The sequence below is a fragment of the Elaeis guineensis genome, chromosome 15, assembly GCF_000442705.2.
Source record: "Elaeis guineensis isolate ETL-2024a chromosome 15, EG11, whole genome shotgun sequence".
NCBI classification, from domain to species: domain Eukaryota; kingdom Viridiplantae; phylum Streptophyta; class Magnoliopsida; order Arecales; family Arecaceae; genus Elaeis; species Elaeis guineensis.
This window is the reverse complement of record NC_026007.2, coordinates 64,591,770-64,609,333: the sequence shown is the minus strand read 5'-3', so window position 1 is coordinate 64,609,333 and position 17,564 is coordinate 64,591,770. Positions and strand designations below refer to the sequence as shown.

At 37.2% G+C, this 17,564-nt stretch overlaps 1 protein-coding gene across 2 annotated transcripts; it reads right to left on the bottom strand.

The window, feature by feature from the left end:
• Positions 1 to 524: 524 nt before the first annotated feature.
• Positions 525 to 16,082, bottom strand: LOC105058251 (protein disulfide-isomerase SCO2-like). 2 transcript variants are annotated; one of them, XM_073249011.1, is made up of 3 exons: positions 15,587 to 16,082; positions 15,378 to 15,504; positions 525 to 9,422 (listed from the first exon to the last, which is right to left on the bottom strand). In XM_073249011.1, exons 1-3 carry the CDS (start codon positions 15,659 to 15,661, stop codon positions 9,379 to 9,381), a joined length of 246 nt encoding a protein of 81 aa, XP_073105112.1. In that variant the 5' UTR covers positions 15,662 to 16,082; the 3' UTR covers positions 525 to 9,378. The 2 variants fall into 2 exon arrangements, with proteins under 2 accessions (XP_073105112.1, XP_073105111.1); XM_073249010.1 differs by lacking the exon at positions 525 to 9,422 and adding an exon at positions 11,267 to 11,489.
• Positions 16,083 to 17,564: the final 1,482 nt, after the last annotated feature.

The window sequence follows — 17,564 nt, the reverse complement described above, 5'->3', positions numbered from 1 at the left end:
CACAGGAAAGAAGAGATAGAAAAGGGGAAAGTCATCCTATAGAAAGGGGAGAGTTGCCCTATCAAAAGGCGACTTATAAAGCTATCTTATCAAAGGACGACTCATTTCTTTCGTCTATCTAGCCTCCAGCTGGTGGTTAGGTTGGTGAGTTGGCAAAGAAAGTCGTCCTTTCAAAAGAGAATTTTCTCCTGAACGGTATTTTCATAAATAATTTGAACTCGAAATTATTTTGATAATTTTTTTTTTAAATTAATCATAAATAAATAAAAAATTCGAGAGATGCATATGGAGTCATGTGCGTGTGACTCAAGAAATTGCTCTCTCTCTCTCTCTCTCTCTCTCTCTCTATATATATATATATATATATATATATATATATATATATATATCGAGCATTTGGGAGATTGGGACGAATCCTCTCGATGTCAACCTTTATGCTTTTCACCCATCCACAGAAAGATAGGCATGCAGACCCTTTCTCTTGACCCACCCAAGAATAAATAAATGAATGAAGCCACATGAGCTAGGAAACCTCAGTTCATATACAAGATTAAAAGCAGAAAACGGTAGCACAACAACCTCAAACCTGCTTCATGGAAGATATATATTCCATTACAAGCTTGCTCAACGAACCTTAAGAAAGCAGTACATACAAGATACAAGCATTTGGCTTATTATTGCAAGATAGAGGTTAAGAACCTAAAACCGAAAGGGATAGTAGATTCAGTGTTATCATGCCATCGTGCCTTAGTTTCTGACAACGATACCCCAGCGCTTCGCCGCGTAGTCAATCAGCTTCTTAATCTCCGGTTCACCATCAATGTAATTGTTATGGTTGAGGTCAGCATTCTTCTTTGCCCTCCATGCCTTCCATTTGGTGCAGTTCATTCCGAGGACACGGAGTGCGTCTTGTAGCTCTTGCCTGCTGATGCGACCATCTCCATTGACGTCGACCTTTTGGAGCCAGACCCTGAAGTCTTGTTCAGTCATAGGACTGCTATGACTGGGAGTTCGGAGGGCATAAAGGACCATGGTGGTTGGAGAGTAGAGCTAGCTACCACAACGAGTTTAGAAATTTGGTCACCGCGGATCTAACTGGCAAGAGGGTTTGCTATTTATAGACTGATATGTAACGAGCTAAATAGGCGATCGATCGACACTTGCCACTCCACTTGACTGAGATAAGAACAAATCAAGTGATACGTGGCATTGAGGTGGAGGCCTCACATTGCCATTGGTGATTCCTTTCCTGTTGAGCATGGCTCCACCTTATCCCCTTCCTATGGTGCCTTAGGTTAGAAGGCTACCAAGGCATTGATGCCTTGCTCCAGTTCATGTGGAGACCTTATGCTAGGCTTTCAAATCTAGAACAAGTCTAGTATTTCCATTCAGATAATAAATTGAATTTGGTCCATTGTCTCTAAGAGAAAGTAAAGAGCTAGCCATTGAGCATGTCTTGAGGTTATGAGTCCTAGAAAACCGAAAAAGGATCTTTTTTCTGAAATGAACTGTAAGCGAAACCAGTGGATTAATTAATTATAGTATAACAAGCGAAGCAAAGGAGGGCTAGGGTTTGAGAGGAAATGTTATACCTTATAATCTCTAATTTTGTAGGGTGAAGTTTTGCATCGTCTCCGCTCACGAATATAGATATCCACAAACAGAAGCATGTAAATATTGTGCATTTTTGTTATTTCCCTTTTTTTTATTGTTTTGTTATTCTCTCTGCCTACCACAACAAGAGCCAAAAGAACAAAAAAAAAGGAACAGATAAAGGGGAAGGAAAAGGATAAACCCACTGCGATGCAAGTGTAGCATTTCTTTTGAATTCTGGTAGTAGCTTAAATATGTAGCAGTAACTCCTTCAACCAAGTCATTAATTACTAAAACTATATTCACTATGTGAATTTTGTTCAGTATATATTCCTATTTTCTGATATAGAAGTCATCAACCTGAGATCAGATGTTTTGGCTTCTCTGAAGTTTGAGTTATCTTTTGAATAAAAAGATAGATGCGAAGGCAAACACCGAAAGTTGTATTCCGAGTCTTTTAGAAAGGTGGAATTAATGCGATAGTAATCCGGAACCTTTAGCTAACGACAAGAAAATGCCTGATAAGAGTATGGATGAAGCATGTCGGGGATTGCATGTTCCTCCATTTATTTAGGCCTCGAGACTGAAGTTTGCGTGAGCAAAAAGGTGGAGAACCAATTGATGAAATGCGGCGAGGAATGGAGACCAGGACATCAGTTTCCCTATACATGGCTAGATTGGAGCAACACCATTTCAAAATTTGTCTCTCTCGTATCAGTCCAATCCATACACTACTATATTGTTAGAACCAAAGGATCCCCGGAACCGACAAAAGGACCGTTAGATAAGGCATCTATTGCTGCAAGCACAAAAATAAAGTATACACAGATTCATGCAATCATACAGAATGAAGAAAAGAAGAAAAAATAGACACAGAATTTACGTAGTTCGACTGAAAAATCTACGTCCACGGACAAGACACGAGAGAAAAATTTCACTACGATGAAAAGAAAGATACAATCACTCAGAACTCTCCAAACCCTAGTCGCAATCTGATTTCTCAAACCTCTCACAAAAAAAAATTATCGAGATTAATAAAAAATATAATATTTATACTGACTCATGTCCTTCACTACCACTACAGATCTTTCAAAAAATTTCATTCAAATCGCAATATGAATTTTTCGGATCGAATCATAGTTTGAGCCTATAAAAAATATTTAAAAATTCAAACCACGTTAACAGAAGATGCCTATTCTTTGTGACTCTTTTTGTGTTGTGTTTATATCTGTTGCTTCTTTTTTGAAAAAAAAAAATATTAGTAATGACACTCGTTTTGTGCATAAATTAAGGATAGGGATACCCAATAGGCACATCAAACTAGAGATCAAAATTAGTGATTGCAATCATCCATGTCCCCATTGTTGTTGTTGCGGCACTTAATTTGTTCATTATATTTTTATATTTTTAAGAGATAAATCTCTTACATTTTTTTTTAGAAGGACTAATAGGTGAGGCCCACATTAGTCATCAGAATTTATTAGAAAAAAAATTGAAGGACAAGAGAGTACATCATCGAGAATAACATAGAGAAAATTAGACTATGTAAGAATATGCAGGATTAGGTGTAAACTCTCAATGCTAATTATATAAGATTTCAAAGGGAGGCTGCTTTATCTTAGATAAAAGCAAAAGAAAGATTCAGGTTGTTTGGTTGGGGGGATTTAGAGCTTCGAATGGGAATGAAAATATGTAACTTTTTTTTTAATTATTTGGTTGGTGAGAATTCTATTTCGATTTTGATTCTGAAAAAGAATGAAAATGGCTCAATACCTCAAAAGTCCAATCCCAACTCTCCCTTGAGAATTCAAATCTCCATTCTGATTTTGATTCTAATTTCAATCACAAATCAAATGCTTTAAGCAATATAAAAATTTTAATTTTTATTTTAATCAATTCTGATTCTGATTCCGGTGCGAATCAAATACTCACCCAGAATAGTAGCATTTGTTACAATTAAAATGCAGCACATGTAGTGATCCCAGTAAGTAATCAAAAAGCTGCATATATAGATCTCTATCATAGTCTCCAAAAAGCAGTTGAGTATAATCGCGATGAATGATCTTATTTTAAGAGATAAATGGGGGAGAGCCCTATCTATCTTCTAGTTCATAGAAAATGAAATTAACCAGGTTTCTCCCTTTCTGGGGTATCTCTATTCTCCAATTTGAGCTTTGAGCATGCTGGGATAGCATGCATGTTGCCAGATTTCCGCTTTTAATTCCGGATATATGGGTTGAAGGTCACTCAGCAATAATAGTTGAGCAGCAGAAGTTGCCCGCGGATACTCTTTTTAAAGAGAATCATTTTCTTCCTTTAGATTCTGCCTCACAGAGTCAATCATACTAAAAAAAAAAAAAGAACCAATCAGCTTGATAACTAGCTTTATGAATAGGAAATTTTGAATACTAAATCTGGCTCCTCGGAATCAGGATTTCCAAGAGACTTATAAGCAAGGTTCTATTTCTCTTAGGACAAAGGAGGTGAAAGACATGCCAGTCAGAATATTGGAGTGATAGCAGAATGGCTCTGTCCTGATACTCGAGATGGTATCCTATCCCGGTATTTTATCAAATGTTTTATCGGGACTTGAGTACATGCTTGTAAGTCCTATTTTATTCCAGAATCCATTAATAATATTGCTTAGGTCCAAGCCCTTTCATGTAGAGAAATATAGGAAAATGGGACAACATTTCTTGAGAAGAATTGGGGACAACATGACTATCATCCCTTTATTCGATGGAAAAGAAAAAACATGAAAGCAAGGATCTTGACAAGAAGGTCCAGCCCGCAACCACTGTTCAAGGGCATGGGTCATATAGACTCTTTTCCTGATTTCCAAGTCATCCATAATTTGTAAGAGGAGAATCAGCAATCGGATAGGTAGGCGGAGAGAGGAACAATGCTTGGGAGAATACACGCATGACAATTTTCCATTTTTTGTATAGTTATGGCCGAGTCTTATGGTTATATATTCCCCGGGTGCAGTTAATTGAGTCTTGCATGGACCCTATTTGTAAAACAATACTGATCAAATCTAAACTGATAATTTAATAAGAAAAACATGTCATAATATTCCTGTCAGTACCAATGACCATTACAACTTCACAAGACTATCATAAGACATTACAACCCCTTGGCATGGATAATAAAACGAATCATAAACTGATCAAATTAAATTAGCATGTTCTTTCGGTATTCCTAGATTACAAATCTATAATATTCATTTTTCTTGCAACATCCTTTGGTGATCTTTTCCAAGAACCCTAAATGAAACATTGGAAATTAACTAAATATATACTTAAAATAGTCGGATTTTTCTTTTTCATTAAAACTTGGAAATAAAAAAAATATAATGGTTGCAAATTAATTTCTTGTACATCATTGAGCATTTGAAATGAATGAAAATCCTACACTACCAAATGTGATGTCTCATGTTTCTCAAGATAATTTAAAACATAGGAGGAAGTGCTGGCTTATACGAAGATTGAGATGCTCCATAGCAACCACTGGGGAAATGCTTGACCAACAAGATTACAATAATTTGACTCTCAAGAATCTTCAACAAAGGAATGACAATACAAATGGATAAAAAGTCTAGTAAAGATTATTCACAATCTGGATTGCTCAAGTGCTTTATGTCTTTCCACGATTCTAGCTCAACAAAATGAATTTTTGGTTAGCTCAATTTGCTAGAGAGGTTTATTACAAGTCTTTTGGCAGAATATAAGAGGGTTCTTCAATCAGAAAAAAAATATATGAGGACTACATCATCCAGGGGGATTTTAAAAAGTGGTGTGATGCAAAAGCCAAAAGCAGAGCATCAAGGAGTTGGAGGGCGGTGGAAGAAGAGGACAAAATTATGTTAACAAATATTTTCACAAGAATATATGGAGTCATTTTCGTATCATCTTATCCCAAGAATATGTCTAGCCTTTTTTAAATGTGATAGAACTCCTCAACTATTGGATTTATAATAATAACATGCTGAGTGGCATTAGCTAGATGACCTTATTTATGCACTTTTTAAGCAAAAAATAGCTATCAAAATTGATCTTGTTGAGCACTTTGGAATTCCAAATCTTCTAAAGATCTATGACCCTATTGGGAGCTTTGACTGATATACTTTGCTATCCTGCATACAATTGGAAAGGAATGAAGATGGGATGCGACAAACTTCGGAGTTGGGACGGACATAAAAGGACAACAACCTCTTGCATCTTCCAAGATCCAAGACTATTAAATTGTATTTACAATATTGTTTTGGTGTTCTCAAAACAGTCATGGCAAACTAATTCAACCTCACTTTTGAATCTCTCAACTCTCTTCAACTTTTTGCCCGTCTTTTTTTATTTTTTTAAGGAAAAGGTTGATTTTCATCAGTTCCTACTTATGAAATATAAATATTAATTAAGAGGCCTCCAAATTTTTTTCAGATATGTAGGAGATATTACATCAATATAGTGGATACATACTCAAACAATCTTGGGTGTCGTCTTTAGAAACACACAGATTGGTTCACTGTTGTGACTTGTGAGAACAACAAGGATTTAAAGGCATTAATTATCAAAAGTAATAATGTAAAATTAATTTGTAAAAAGATTATTACTTTTAGTTTTTCATAAAAAAAGGTTTATATTTTTATTTTTGTAAGAGCATTTATTCTGGATTTTACTAGAATTTATCCCCTTGAATAAGAAGGTTTGCTAAATCATTGTGGCTTCTCAAGCATAGGATTAAGAGATAAACAATTTTCTTTTCCAGAGAATCAACAAGGTGAAGTATGCTTGAAATTGGGAACCCCGCACCTCAAAAATACTGGAGGTGCATCTCCTTTTCTTTCTTCTTTTGTAGATGTTCTGGAGCCCTAAGAAAGACATGTCCCTCCTAAATGACAGAAAAAAGGTCCCTCTACAAAAAGATAGTTCCAACAGAAAAATTTCCAGCTGTAAGAGAGAAATTCATTCTATAAAAGACCACCACTTATCTACAAAATTCACAAAATTAAAAGTGGTAGAATATATTAGAAACCAATTTGTTTTGAAATCTCACTAACATCCATAAACAATTTTTTGAAGGGTCAAAGGCAGGGGTTTGATGACAACGACTATAGATTCTGTTTTCTCCACCACCTCCACACAAGAATCGAATGACTAAGTTATTAATACAAAGGGCAATTTGCATCATTGTCAACATTAAAGTGGATTCTTTCCCACTAAGAAATGTTCTTGGACAAAGTTTATTTAACTAGCAAAAAATAATGATTTGGGTAATTGATGGATTATGCTGCAACGTGTTGTGAGACACTAAATTTAGACCTCTTTGACTCAATCAAAACTCCCATTCACAGTACAAGTCACATAAAATGGTAAAAGATACTATAACCCACCATCAAGAAAAAGATATAATACATTAAAAAAAAAAAAGCAATAATCGAATATAGGAAAAAAAAATTGGGCCCATGGATTCCCACATAAAATTTGAAAAATTCTGGAAACTGACTACCAAAATAAAATTAATTATAATTAATGCAAATTAAGTTCTCACATGTCATTAATTATATGAAATACATGCAAATTAGACAATACCAATCTCATGATGCCCAAGATATTTTAAATCATATCAGGAAGTGCGGGCATATATGAAGATTGAGATGCTTTAAAGCAACTACTGAGAAAAAGCTTGACCAACAAGGTATAATGATTTGAGTCACAAGAATCTTCAACAGACCAAGGAATGAGAAAAATACATATAGAAAAAGAGATTAGTAAAGATTCTTAGCAATCTTGATGGCATAAGTGCTTGGTTTCTTTTCACTGTCCTAGCCCCACATTAATTTTTGATTGGCTTAATTTACTAGAGAGGACTGTATTATAAGATTTTTGACAGAATATGAGAGTGTCATCTTGTACAACAATCTGAAAGAGAATAATGTGATGCCAAAACCTAATATAGAGCATCGGAGTAGTGTGTGTGCGCGCGCGCGTGTGTGTACAACAATCTAAAAGAGAATAATGTGATGCCAAAAACCTAAAGTAGAGCATCGAAGTTGTGTGTGTGTGTGTGTGAGAGACAGAGAGAGAGAGACAGAGAGAACAAAATTATGTGATCCAAGCATTGTCATTTTCTTTTTTATTTTTTAACATTTTGACGAATAATTTTAAGGAATCGTAAATTGTTTGGAAGAAATAATCAAAGAATAACCACATCATACACTTGAGGAAGCATACCTCCAATGTTGGCGAACCTGAACCTCCTCCAAATGGAGGGATGCAATCATTGGGCTGTTTCCCATTGTGTTATCACAAGAGTATATGTAGTCATGTTCCATGTCATTGTACTCTTGAACTATTGGATTTGTAATAGGACCATGCTAAATTTGGGCATGCATTACACGTATCAATTTGCTAGAAATAGAAATTTGATTCAGAGGCTAAACACAGTAAACTCAATTAACCTCTTCCCCATTACAATCCAAGCTGTTTATACAAATACATAATGCAATGGTGTATGATCTTGATCCATACTTTGAAGGCAAAAATGCATACTTCATTGGATATAAAACCCTAGTCCATCAGTCAAGCTGCAATTGTTAGTTTGTATATAATCTCCAAAAACTGGAACATGGACAATGCTATAACACTTGTCAATCACACAACATGCTCCTCAAGCCCACCTCAAATCCATGTAGCAATTCCTTGATGGAACTATTGTCCTATGTATCACACCACGAACCTTGAGTCGCACTAATCGTCCCATGTCACATGGCAAGAGAAAATCCTCATATGATGGAGAAACTTAAACATCTCTCTTCTCAGTAAACAAGGAATTTCCATACTGTTTGATCAAAATCAGCCCCTAAATCACTTCTTTGGAAAAGTAGGGAATTTTCATATCAATCCTTATCATCCTTTCTTGTGTGAACAAGATAAGTGAACCTTCTTCTTGCCAACAAATGTTGTATTAGCTAGTTGGCAAAATCAGCCCCTAAATCACTTCTTTGGAAAAGTAGGGAATTTTCATATCAATCCTTATCATCCTTTCTTGTGTGAACAAGATAAGTGAACCTTCTTCTTGCCAACAAATGTTGTATTAGCTAGTTGGCAACCCTCTTCTAAGGCTCTCTCTCTTGGTGGAAATCCAGAGTTTAAATCCTGGTGGTGGCAAACTACCACCATGTTGCGTAAAAGAAGAACCTTTTTGAGACAATCAGCTGCCTTCAAATAATTCGATTAGAGATAATTATTGGATGGATCTTTCACAATATGCGAGAACAATTTTAACTGGATTTTTAGTCCCACTATTTTAGTTTCACCACATTTTTTTTTCTTCTAAGACCTGTCCTATGTGCAAATCTGGATTCAGCTGATCACTAACTAAAACTTATCATGTCTCGATATCCTTGGCACTTCCATAAATAATGCTTGGTTGAGCAATGTTCTACAGTTGTTTAATCTAACTCTGAAGAGGATCTGTGCGGTAAAGGGCCAAATCTCAGCATGTCGCACCACCACCAGCAATTGAGCTGTCAAAACCTAGTGGTGTGATTCTCTTCTGAAGTTCCCACTGGATCCACGGTCCAGAGAAAGTGGACTTAAAATAGATTGGAGAGCATGACATTTCCAGCATTACATGCTTAAGAGACAGCTTATGACAGAATTGAGTAAAAGGTCAGTTTTTATTAAACACCTAAGCAACTCAAAGCAATGGAAAAAAAAAAACAAAATGTTTTTGAGTAATACAGTTGTCATACACTCCAACCAGAGGTTGAATCATTGACATCTCTCAAGAGCAAGCCCTTAGAAGAGTGGTGCAAACCAACCTAACAGCTGCTGGCAAAGCAATACAAAAGAATTTAGTCTTTACCAAGAAAAAGTCATCATAAACTTTCAGATTAGCTGGTATCATGAATCATGGAGATTTTCTCCTCCTTTTATGGTATCACTAGCCATGTATCTCTTGCCATCTAACAATTGATAAAAAAATGCTGCTATTTGACACACATCACAACAAATCCCAGATGACATTTTATCAAGAAAAAAGTTGGTTTCACTGTGAGTACCTAGTTTCTTCAGATTTTTTCATATCATGTAACTCCAGAAACACCAAGTTGGGCACAAGTATTCTTTCTTCCTTTTAATTCTTTTATTTGGAGTAACCTTGACTCTAGTAAGCATGATAATTATGCAAACAAGTGATGACAGCAGGTTTTTATATCTACAAGGAGATTCTATTCGGAAAGCCGGGCATCCTCAACATTCATATTATGTAGCCATGGAACATGAGAATGCCAAGGAAGGCCTTCTTGAAGATCAATTTCCTTCTTTTTTTTTTTCATCTTTGCTTTTCAAACAAAAAGTCATTTAAATTTAACCAGGTTATCTTTTCTTTTCATCCCCCTGCATAAAGAACAATCAAACTAATATAACTCATGAACAAATCAAGGCTTGGGGCTAATGTACCCCCATCACGTGGATTTGAGCTTAAAGGTCATCCTTTAAAATATTAATAAGTCATGAACAAACGAACAATCACTTTATTTTCTCTAAAGGAAAATAAAAAGCACCAAAATGTTATAATGCCCATACCCATAACAATGTTCAGAATGTTTCCATGATCTATTTTTCTTGAAAAAGGTATTATAATGTTCGATATGGCTTAGGCGATGCCATGACTCCACAAATTACTCAAGCCAGCTCCATGGTGCAAGTCATTATGGCCATGAAAATGTGAAATCATCCACGTCTACCAATCCATCACCATTCTTGTCAAGGTTCTGTATCATTATCCTGCACTGCTCCAAGGTGCGATCATCCCCAAGTTTATTCAACACACTCCATACTTCCTCAGCACTGATTACATCCCAATCTTGATCAAGCATCCAAAATGCACTTTTTATATTACCAGTCTTTATGCCTTCTTGTGCGCTTCCACAAACGCATTGCAATCTATGAACCCAACTCTGCTAAAGTAAGCTATCTCAATCATCAGCTTTGCCTCACAGGCAACATTCTTTTTCCCGAATACCTCCAGCAACGATTTGAGATGTTTCTCAGAAATTTTCTCACCTTTCTTTGATATTTTCTCAACCTTGACATGGGGCTCGAATGTGAGCATAAGATCAGGGACTTGACTGCCTTTTGACAGAGAGCCACTTCACTGGTTTCAAAAGGGAGACCTTGGATAAATTTTGCTGAAAATTTAAAATTGTCAATTTTGACTTTCTTTGTGATATTGGATGACAAAAGGAGGCTACATACAAATAAGCACCAGAGAAGCAGCTTTGAGAATTTTGCTGCTCAAATTTATAAAATGTTATTTTACCACATGACTTTGCACCAGGCTAGAGAGTCTTGATGGACGCATAAAGTTTTAGAATTCTTATTCCAAAGACTAGCCAAAGGTGTAACATGTTTCATTCAAACTCAAGAATCTGGGATAAAAGATGGGATAAAAGCTGGAGTCTGTGGACATGAAAGACAAGCCTAAGAATTTTGAATGCTGTTCGCAGTTTGGGAATCAATGTTGAGGAAAGATAGAAATTGCACAAGTTATTGATATTCAAGACACATGTATCTTCAAAGTTAACTGTAATCATCTAGACCATCGAATTAGCATGTAAAATTGTACAAAAATTTCAAATATACTGGCATGTTAAACTAAAACAGTGGCAGAATAATTTTAACTGGCTTCATCAATAGGATTAGAGCAAAAAGAAAATTTATTTTCACACTCCTTTTCTAAATGAACATAATGATCATGGATCAAAATTACTCATCTAGGGCAACAGATCAAAACTGCCTAAGAAAGCATCAAAACATATTACGGTGGTTTTCCATTGTCTAGATCCTCCATCACATCAATGTCCTTGCGAGCTGTTATTTTCTGAACATATCCTAAATTAGTAAACAGAAATATATAAGAAATTGATACACCAAACTACTAGTAAGCATTAAAATTGTAGGCATGCTTTTATTTGCATAACATATAGACAAACTAAACAAAACAAGGAAATATTGGATGTCTAGATGTAACAACCAGAAAGTAAAAATATGTGGGCCAACACCATATATGTATAAGAAAATAGATGCATGAAACTGCTATTGCACCTTCTAACTACACCAGAGAGATCAGACTACTCAGAAATATACAGCTTTTGTTAAGGAAAAGATGGGCAATAAGACAAAACCAAAGATAGCACATTTAACCAGAAGAAGGGTCTTTTTTAAACAAGATTACAGCAGACTTAGAAGGAATAATTTGTCCCCAGTAAATCATACCCATCTTTAAAGGAATCTCAAAAGAGCTGAAATTCACACAGTTTTACTTTTGTCACAACTCCACCCTTTATATGTATCAGCATCTGTGCTGCTGATCAGAAACAGTGGGAGCATTCATGGAAGTCCAAATAAACAACTACGTCAAGCTCAATTATTGTGGATCACAGTGACATGTAAACATGAACAAAAGAATCCAACTCAGGTGTATCTGGCTATCTGATTTAACAAAAGGGGAAACATATATAGCAAGAGATAGGATTAAGAGATAAATTTGTTCGATACTTGTATTCTTTTCATATCTTAGAATTGAAAATACTGGAATATAATATTCTTTAAGGTGTTTCCTCTTCTATATAAAATTGACAGTGCTTCTTTGTTGTAAATGCCAACTTTTAATGATCAGTTAGTTCATAATGACATTCTTGATTTGAAGATATTCCCATTATTCCTATTATGACATGTATATAGAACAATAATTAAATTCATGATGCTTTAATAAATCTATACTATTACATAATAAGAAAATTGGGGATGCATCACCACCCTCCTAAGTTCCTTCCACAATTGGGTCCAGAACTATTTTGACTCCATCGTTAATATTTTTCTTTTAACTCAACTTCTCCCCTTTTTTCAAGTCCATCCCAAAGTCCTCGCTCTCTCTCTCTCTCTCTCAAAGGGAGTCCAGCTCTTAAATTAGACTTCTGCCATCCCCCTCCCCCCCAAAAGAAGGGCACCTGAGCATGTGACTGCATGAGCTGGATACTAGTGATAAGTGACAATTATAGGTTCAACTCCAATTTTTAAAATATAAACTGAAGAATTATTTTAGTATTAGAAGAGTCTTATGCATATCCATACAATATTATCTACAGTCAAAAGGCCAACTGCTTTTTGTCCGTTCCATTCCACCATAAATTTAATGCAATCCAGCCGAATGAAACAAAATAGATCATGCTACCAATGAAAGATTGGGGGAAAAAAAGGTGAGTTTTTGATCCTATCCAAGTCCTTGTCCCTTCAGACATCACACTTTTTTGCTTTCTACTGAAGTGGTTCAACCAAAAGAGACAAAAAGCATCCTAGCCATCTTAGCATCTCTCCATGTAGAAAACCCGGAATAGTATTAGACTATAAAAGGACCCTAACTGTCCACCATGCATTAAGCTGGTTCCATATCCAAAGACCTAAAGGTTCATTAAAACATTTAATCATATAATAGGCATTTGATAGGAGGTTTGCATGGTGTTCTATCTCTTGAAGAACAAATTACTTCCAACAGGTATTGTGCATTTCACATATTGATGCCTTCATGCAATGGTAGGATCACACCTTAGAAGACATGGAAATAGGCCTATCCTTTAAAGATAGGAACTACTGGCAAGGATTAAGCCAACTCATGTTTTACTATAATGTTTCCTGTCCCTCCTCTCCCTCTTGTTTCACCTGTTTCACGGTCTCCAACAGGGTAGAGGTGATGGAGAAGACAAAAATGATCAAGGGAGAAGATGAACAGAAAAAGGAAAACGTGTGGGGCTTGATTGATACTATTCTTAAGTAGACAAAATTGTACAGCATCACAATAAAAATGAGAGGACATGGGTGAAAGAGTATTTTATAAATTGAGCTTCAAAAAGTATGCAGGTTCTTGCTCTCTGTCTTTTTGTTACTCTGAAATTCAAGTTAATCTGGCAGAAGAGCAGGAAGCAGAGCATTCAAAATTTCATGAGTTCAGAGGATGAAAATCATAATGAATTGAAGGTGATATGGTAGGTGAAATACTTGTTCAAAGAAAAGATTTATGATTGCACAACCAACTAGAAATGATAGTGAAGAAGGAATTGAAGGTGGCACCGTAGGTGAAATACTTGTTCAAAGATCTATGATCGCACTACCAACTAGAAATGGCTTCACAAGAACATCTGTCTCACTGCACAGCTGGAGAAAAGCTCTGTGATCTGATCATTGATGGTCAAAGCAGTGAAAATCTGGTTTTCCAAGAGATGGTGGAGAAATTGAAAGCATAACACAGTCAAACACCCACCACTTTATTGCTTTCTTTGGTTTAACAATGGGAATCAGGTCACTTTGTCTTCAAAATGCCTTGCTAATTTTTCAATTGGTACCTTTCTAAAGAATTGTTATGGTGTGATGTGGTTCCAATGGATGCTTGCCATATTTTGTTCAGCCAACTTTGGCAGTATGACTGCAGAACCATCCATGGTGGTGTAAAGAATGTATATACTCTTGTCTTGGGGAAGAAGTTTGTTTTGAAATCAATGAAAGATAAAACTTTTACTAGGGAGAAAGTGGGGTCATCTACACTATCAATCTTGACCAATTTTGTCAAGGTGAGTAAGAAGAGCAGAATTGTATGAGTACCGGTTGGGAAAGAGGAAATCAAGCTTCATGCAGTTTGGGAATGTGCAAGATAGTTAATAAATGAATTCAAGGATGTTATGCCTGAAGAATTATCCAATAGGATTTCCTTCGGCCAGAGAAAAACAACACCATAAAAACTTGGTACCAGAAGTTGTCCTTCCAAATCTTCAACATCATCAAATGAGCCCAAAAGAACATTAGGAACTTCAAAAGCAGATTTTTGAACTTCTTAAGAAAGGCTTCATGCAGGAGAGTTTGTCCATGCACCAAACTAGCATTGCTCAGACCGAAAAAGGATGAAACTTGAAGAATGTGTGTGGCTAGCGGGGTATAGATAAGATAACTATTGAGTGCAAATTTTTTATACCAAGATTGGATGATATTGTTTATATGCTATCAGTTCCCAAGTCTGTTCTAAGATTGATTTGATAAGCAACTACAATCATATCACAATTTGAGAAAGAGATGAGTGAAAGACAGCAGTCAAAATAGAGGGATAAATGAATGGCTGGTTATGCCATTTGGCCTTTCTGATGCACCTAGGATTTTCATGAGATTCAAGAATCAGGTTCTTAAATACTTCATTAGGAAGTTTGTAGCAGTTTATTTTGATGATATTCTAATTTACAGCACGGATCAACAAAGTCATGTTGAACATTTTAAGGGCTATCAAGAAAAGTTTCTTTTCCTCTTTTTTTCGTTCATTAAAATGACAAGACATAGAAAAGGTCAGAAATTCAACAATGCCGTAATTTTTCTTCCTTTTTCTTCCTACTTCAAAAGCTCACATTTCTTCGTTAATACGTTGGTATTGTTTCCCATAGATATAGAAGTGGAGATGCTACTATGCTAGATAGAAAGAGATCTTATTTTAAAAGAGAGAGAGGAATGTTTGGCTGCTGATTGTCCCTTCTTCCTGAATTACTTCCACATCTGTCAATTTCTTCTTTCTTTTCAAATTAACAAAAACAATATGCACAAAAATATAGTTCATCAACCAAGAAACGAAAATACAGATGCTAGTTCCTAAAGCTGGCGTTGTCGTATAAAACATGATAAACAGTATCAACTTCATCAAGTAGATGAAACCAAACAGTACCAACTAGAAAAGGAAGTAGTCCTTACCAATTCCAAGACAAGGAATGCACTTGCAGAAAATCTCGCGGCCCTTTTTGTTATAATAGCTAACGAACCCCGTCCCCTGGCAACTCCTGCACTTGCCCGTCCACTCATATACCACTTCCTTACAATCCTTCAGAAACAAAAGCCACCATTTAACGAATCGAAACAGAACATTTGAAGAACAAGAAGAGTTTAAAAGCATAGAGAGGAACCTGAACATTGGGATCACACTGGAGACGGCGATCGATCTCCTCAGGCGGGGCCGGGGAGGAGTTGGGATAAGTCATGGGAAGAGGAAGGGCATCGGAATCGTCGGTCAAGTAGCTTTCCCGATCGCGGGACCACCACCACCACTTCTTCTCCTTGCCGCTGCCATTCTTGCCCTCCTTCTTGGCGTTCACCCTGATCCCGGTGTCCCGGGAGGCGACCCTCCCGTCCGGCTCCTACGGTCCCCGGGGGCGGAACCAGTCCGGCGAGGGGGAGGCGTCTGAGGGTCCCACCACGGCCCGGCAGCGGAGGAGGGGGAAGAGAGAAGAGGGACGATGGGCTTGGGAGGGCCAAGGAGCAGCGGATTGGGATTGGGGAGGGACATCCCGGGCTTAGGGTTTGGGGAGGGAGGTCATCTCCTCCTCCCCTTTCTCTGTCTCTCTCTCGCTCGCTATCCGAGAGCTCTTCGGAGGGAACGAGGGAGAAAGAAGAGGAATGGCTGCGGCCCCCGCGAATGGGAGCGGTGGAGGATAAATGGAAGAGGACGGAGGCGCCATTCGGCCGTTGGAGCGGTGAGCTCACCGTTGGATTCTAATGGAGATTGGAGTCGGCTAGCGACAACGTGATTTACTTTCAGTTCCTTGGCGGTAAGGTTACGATCAGAGTGACGGGATCCAGCATTTCCGGTCACGTGGATTTGACCGTTCATGTGAGGACTCTCATCCAGCATTTCCGGTCACGTGCATTTGACCGTTAATGTGAGCACTCTCCTCCCTTCCGCATGTTAGGTCACGTGACTATATTTTATATGGACACCAACCACCGACATCATGCCTCCCGTTTCCAGATGGAAAAATTTATTTATTTCCCACAGCGCTGCTCCTCGAAACGGATTGCAAAGCCTTAATTTTTCTTCATTTTTAAAGAACCAACGGGGGGTAAAATTAATCTCATATTGCCTATAAAACAATTTTGTTGTATAGCCATCTGTTGTGCTTTCGATGAGGTTCAACCATCTCGCAAGCTCACACGCGAGGGAACAAATCTGACAGTACAACCTCGGGTTGGTGAGACCACAAAATGCACCTAATAAAAAGAGAGATGGTGATCTCTGAAGCAAAAGAATGTTAGTATGATGATGGTGTGAACATTTCAAACTTCGCGGGAAGCCTCAACACACCCAATATTTCATCTGGCTACGAGAAATTTGTCGACTACTTCTGCTCTCACAACATTTTTTCTTGTCATTGCCATAGAATTTTAATTGTTGGACTAAATCAACAAGCTAATTTGAAAGAACATAAAACTGAAAGAGATGATAATGAGGCCCACAGCAAAAAGGATCGGCAATAAGCTGCGTTCTTGAATTCTTGTGAAGCTTAGAACAAAAAAGAATGTCCTTTTTGGAAGGCCTAATCCCACCTTCTTTGGACTGAGAAACACTGTAGACTAAGAATCTAAGACGAAATATCATTAAGGCCTAATCCCACCTTCTTTGCACTCTCCCCTCATAGGAACGGTTATGCATTAAGTGCTTGTGTTGGCTGGCTAATACAATCTATGTGTTGAAATCCATAAATCATCCAAAGTTTTCAGCTTGTTAATTCCACAATCCGTAACCAAGGGATTAAATGCGTCAACATCCTGCAATATATGATGGCAAGCTGGGTCAGATAGTAATGCGTCAACATGAGGCACCACAAGAAGTCTAGGAACTTGAATAGGACACGAGAGCAGCCATTCCGCAATATGGTCCCCTAATTGGAAGAAGGGTATTCAGAAAACATTTTACGGCTATCACACGAGGAACTAGGAAAACAACCAATTCTTCACCCATGAATGGTGCCACTGGGAAAACAGTGATTCACATGTATGTAACCCTGCCGATGGAAAAAGAATTATTCTCCCTAAGAAAATGACTTAATAAATGCTTTTATAAGGGTTGCAAGGAGCATGGAAAAGCACAAAAAAATATAAAGAAAA

Coding starts and splice junctions, on each gene's coding strand:
- LOC105058251 (XM_073249010.1), bottom strand. CDS start 15,661: ATGACTTATCCCAACTCCTCCCCGGCCCCGCCTGAGGAGATCGATCGC. Junction 15,505..15,586: donor AGTGTGATCCCAATGTTCAG/GTTCCTCTCTAT, acceptor TTGTTTCTGAAG/GATTGTAAGGAAGTGGTATA. Junction 11,490..15,377: donor CATTCCTTGTCTTGGAATTG/GTAAGGACTACT, acceptor TTACTAATTTAG/GATATGTTCAGAAAATAACA.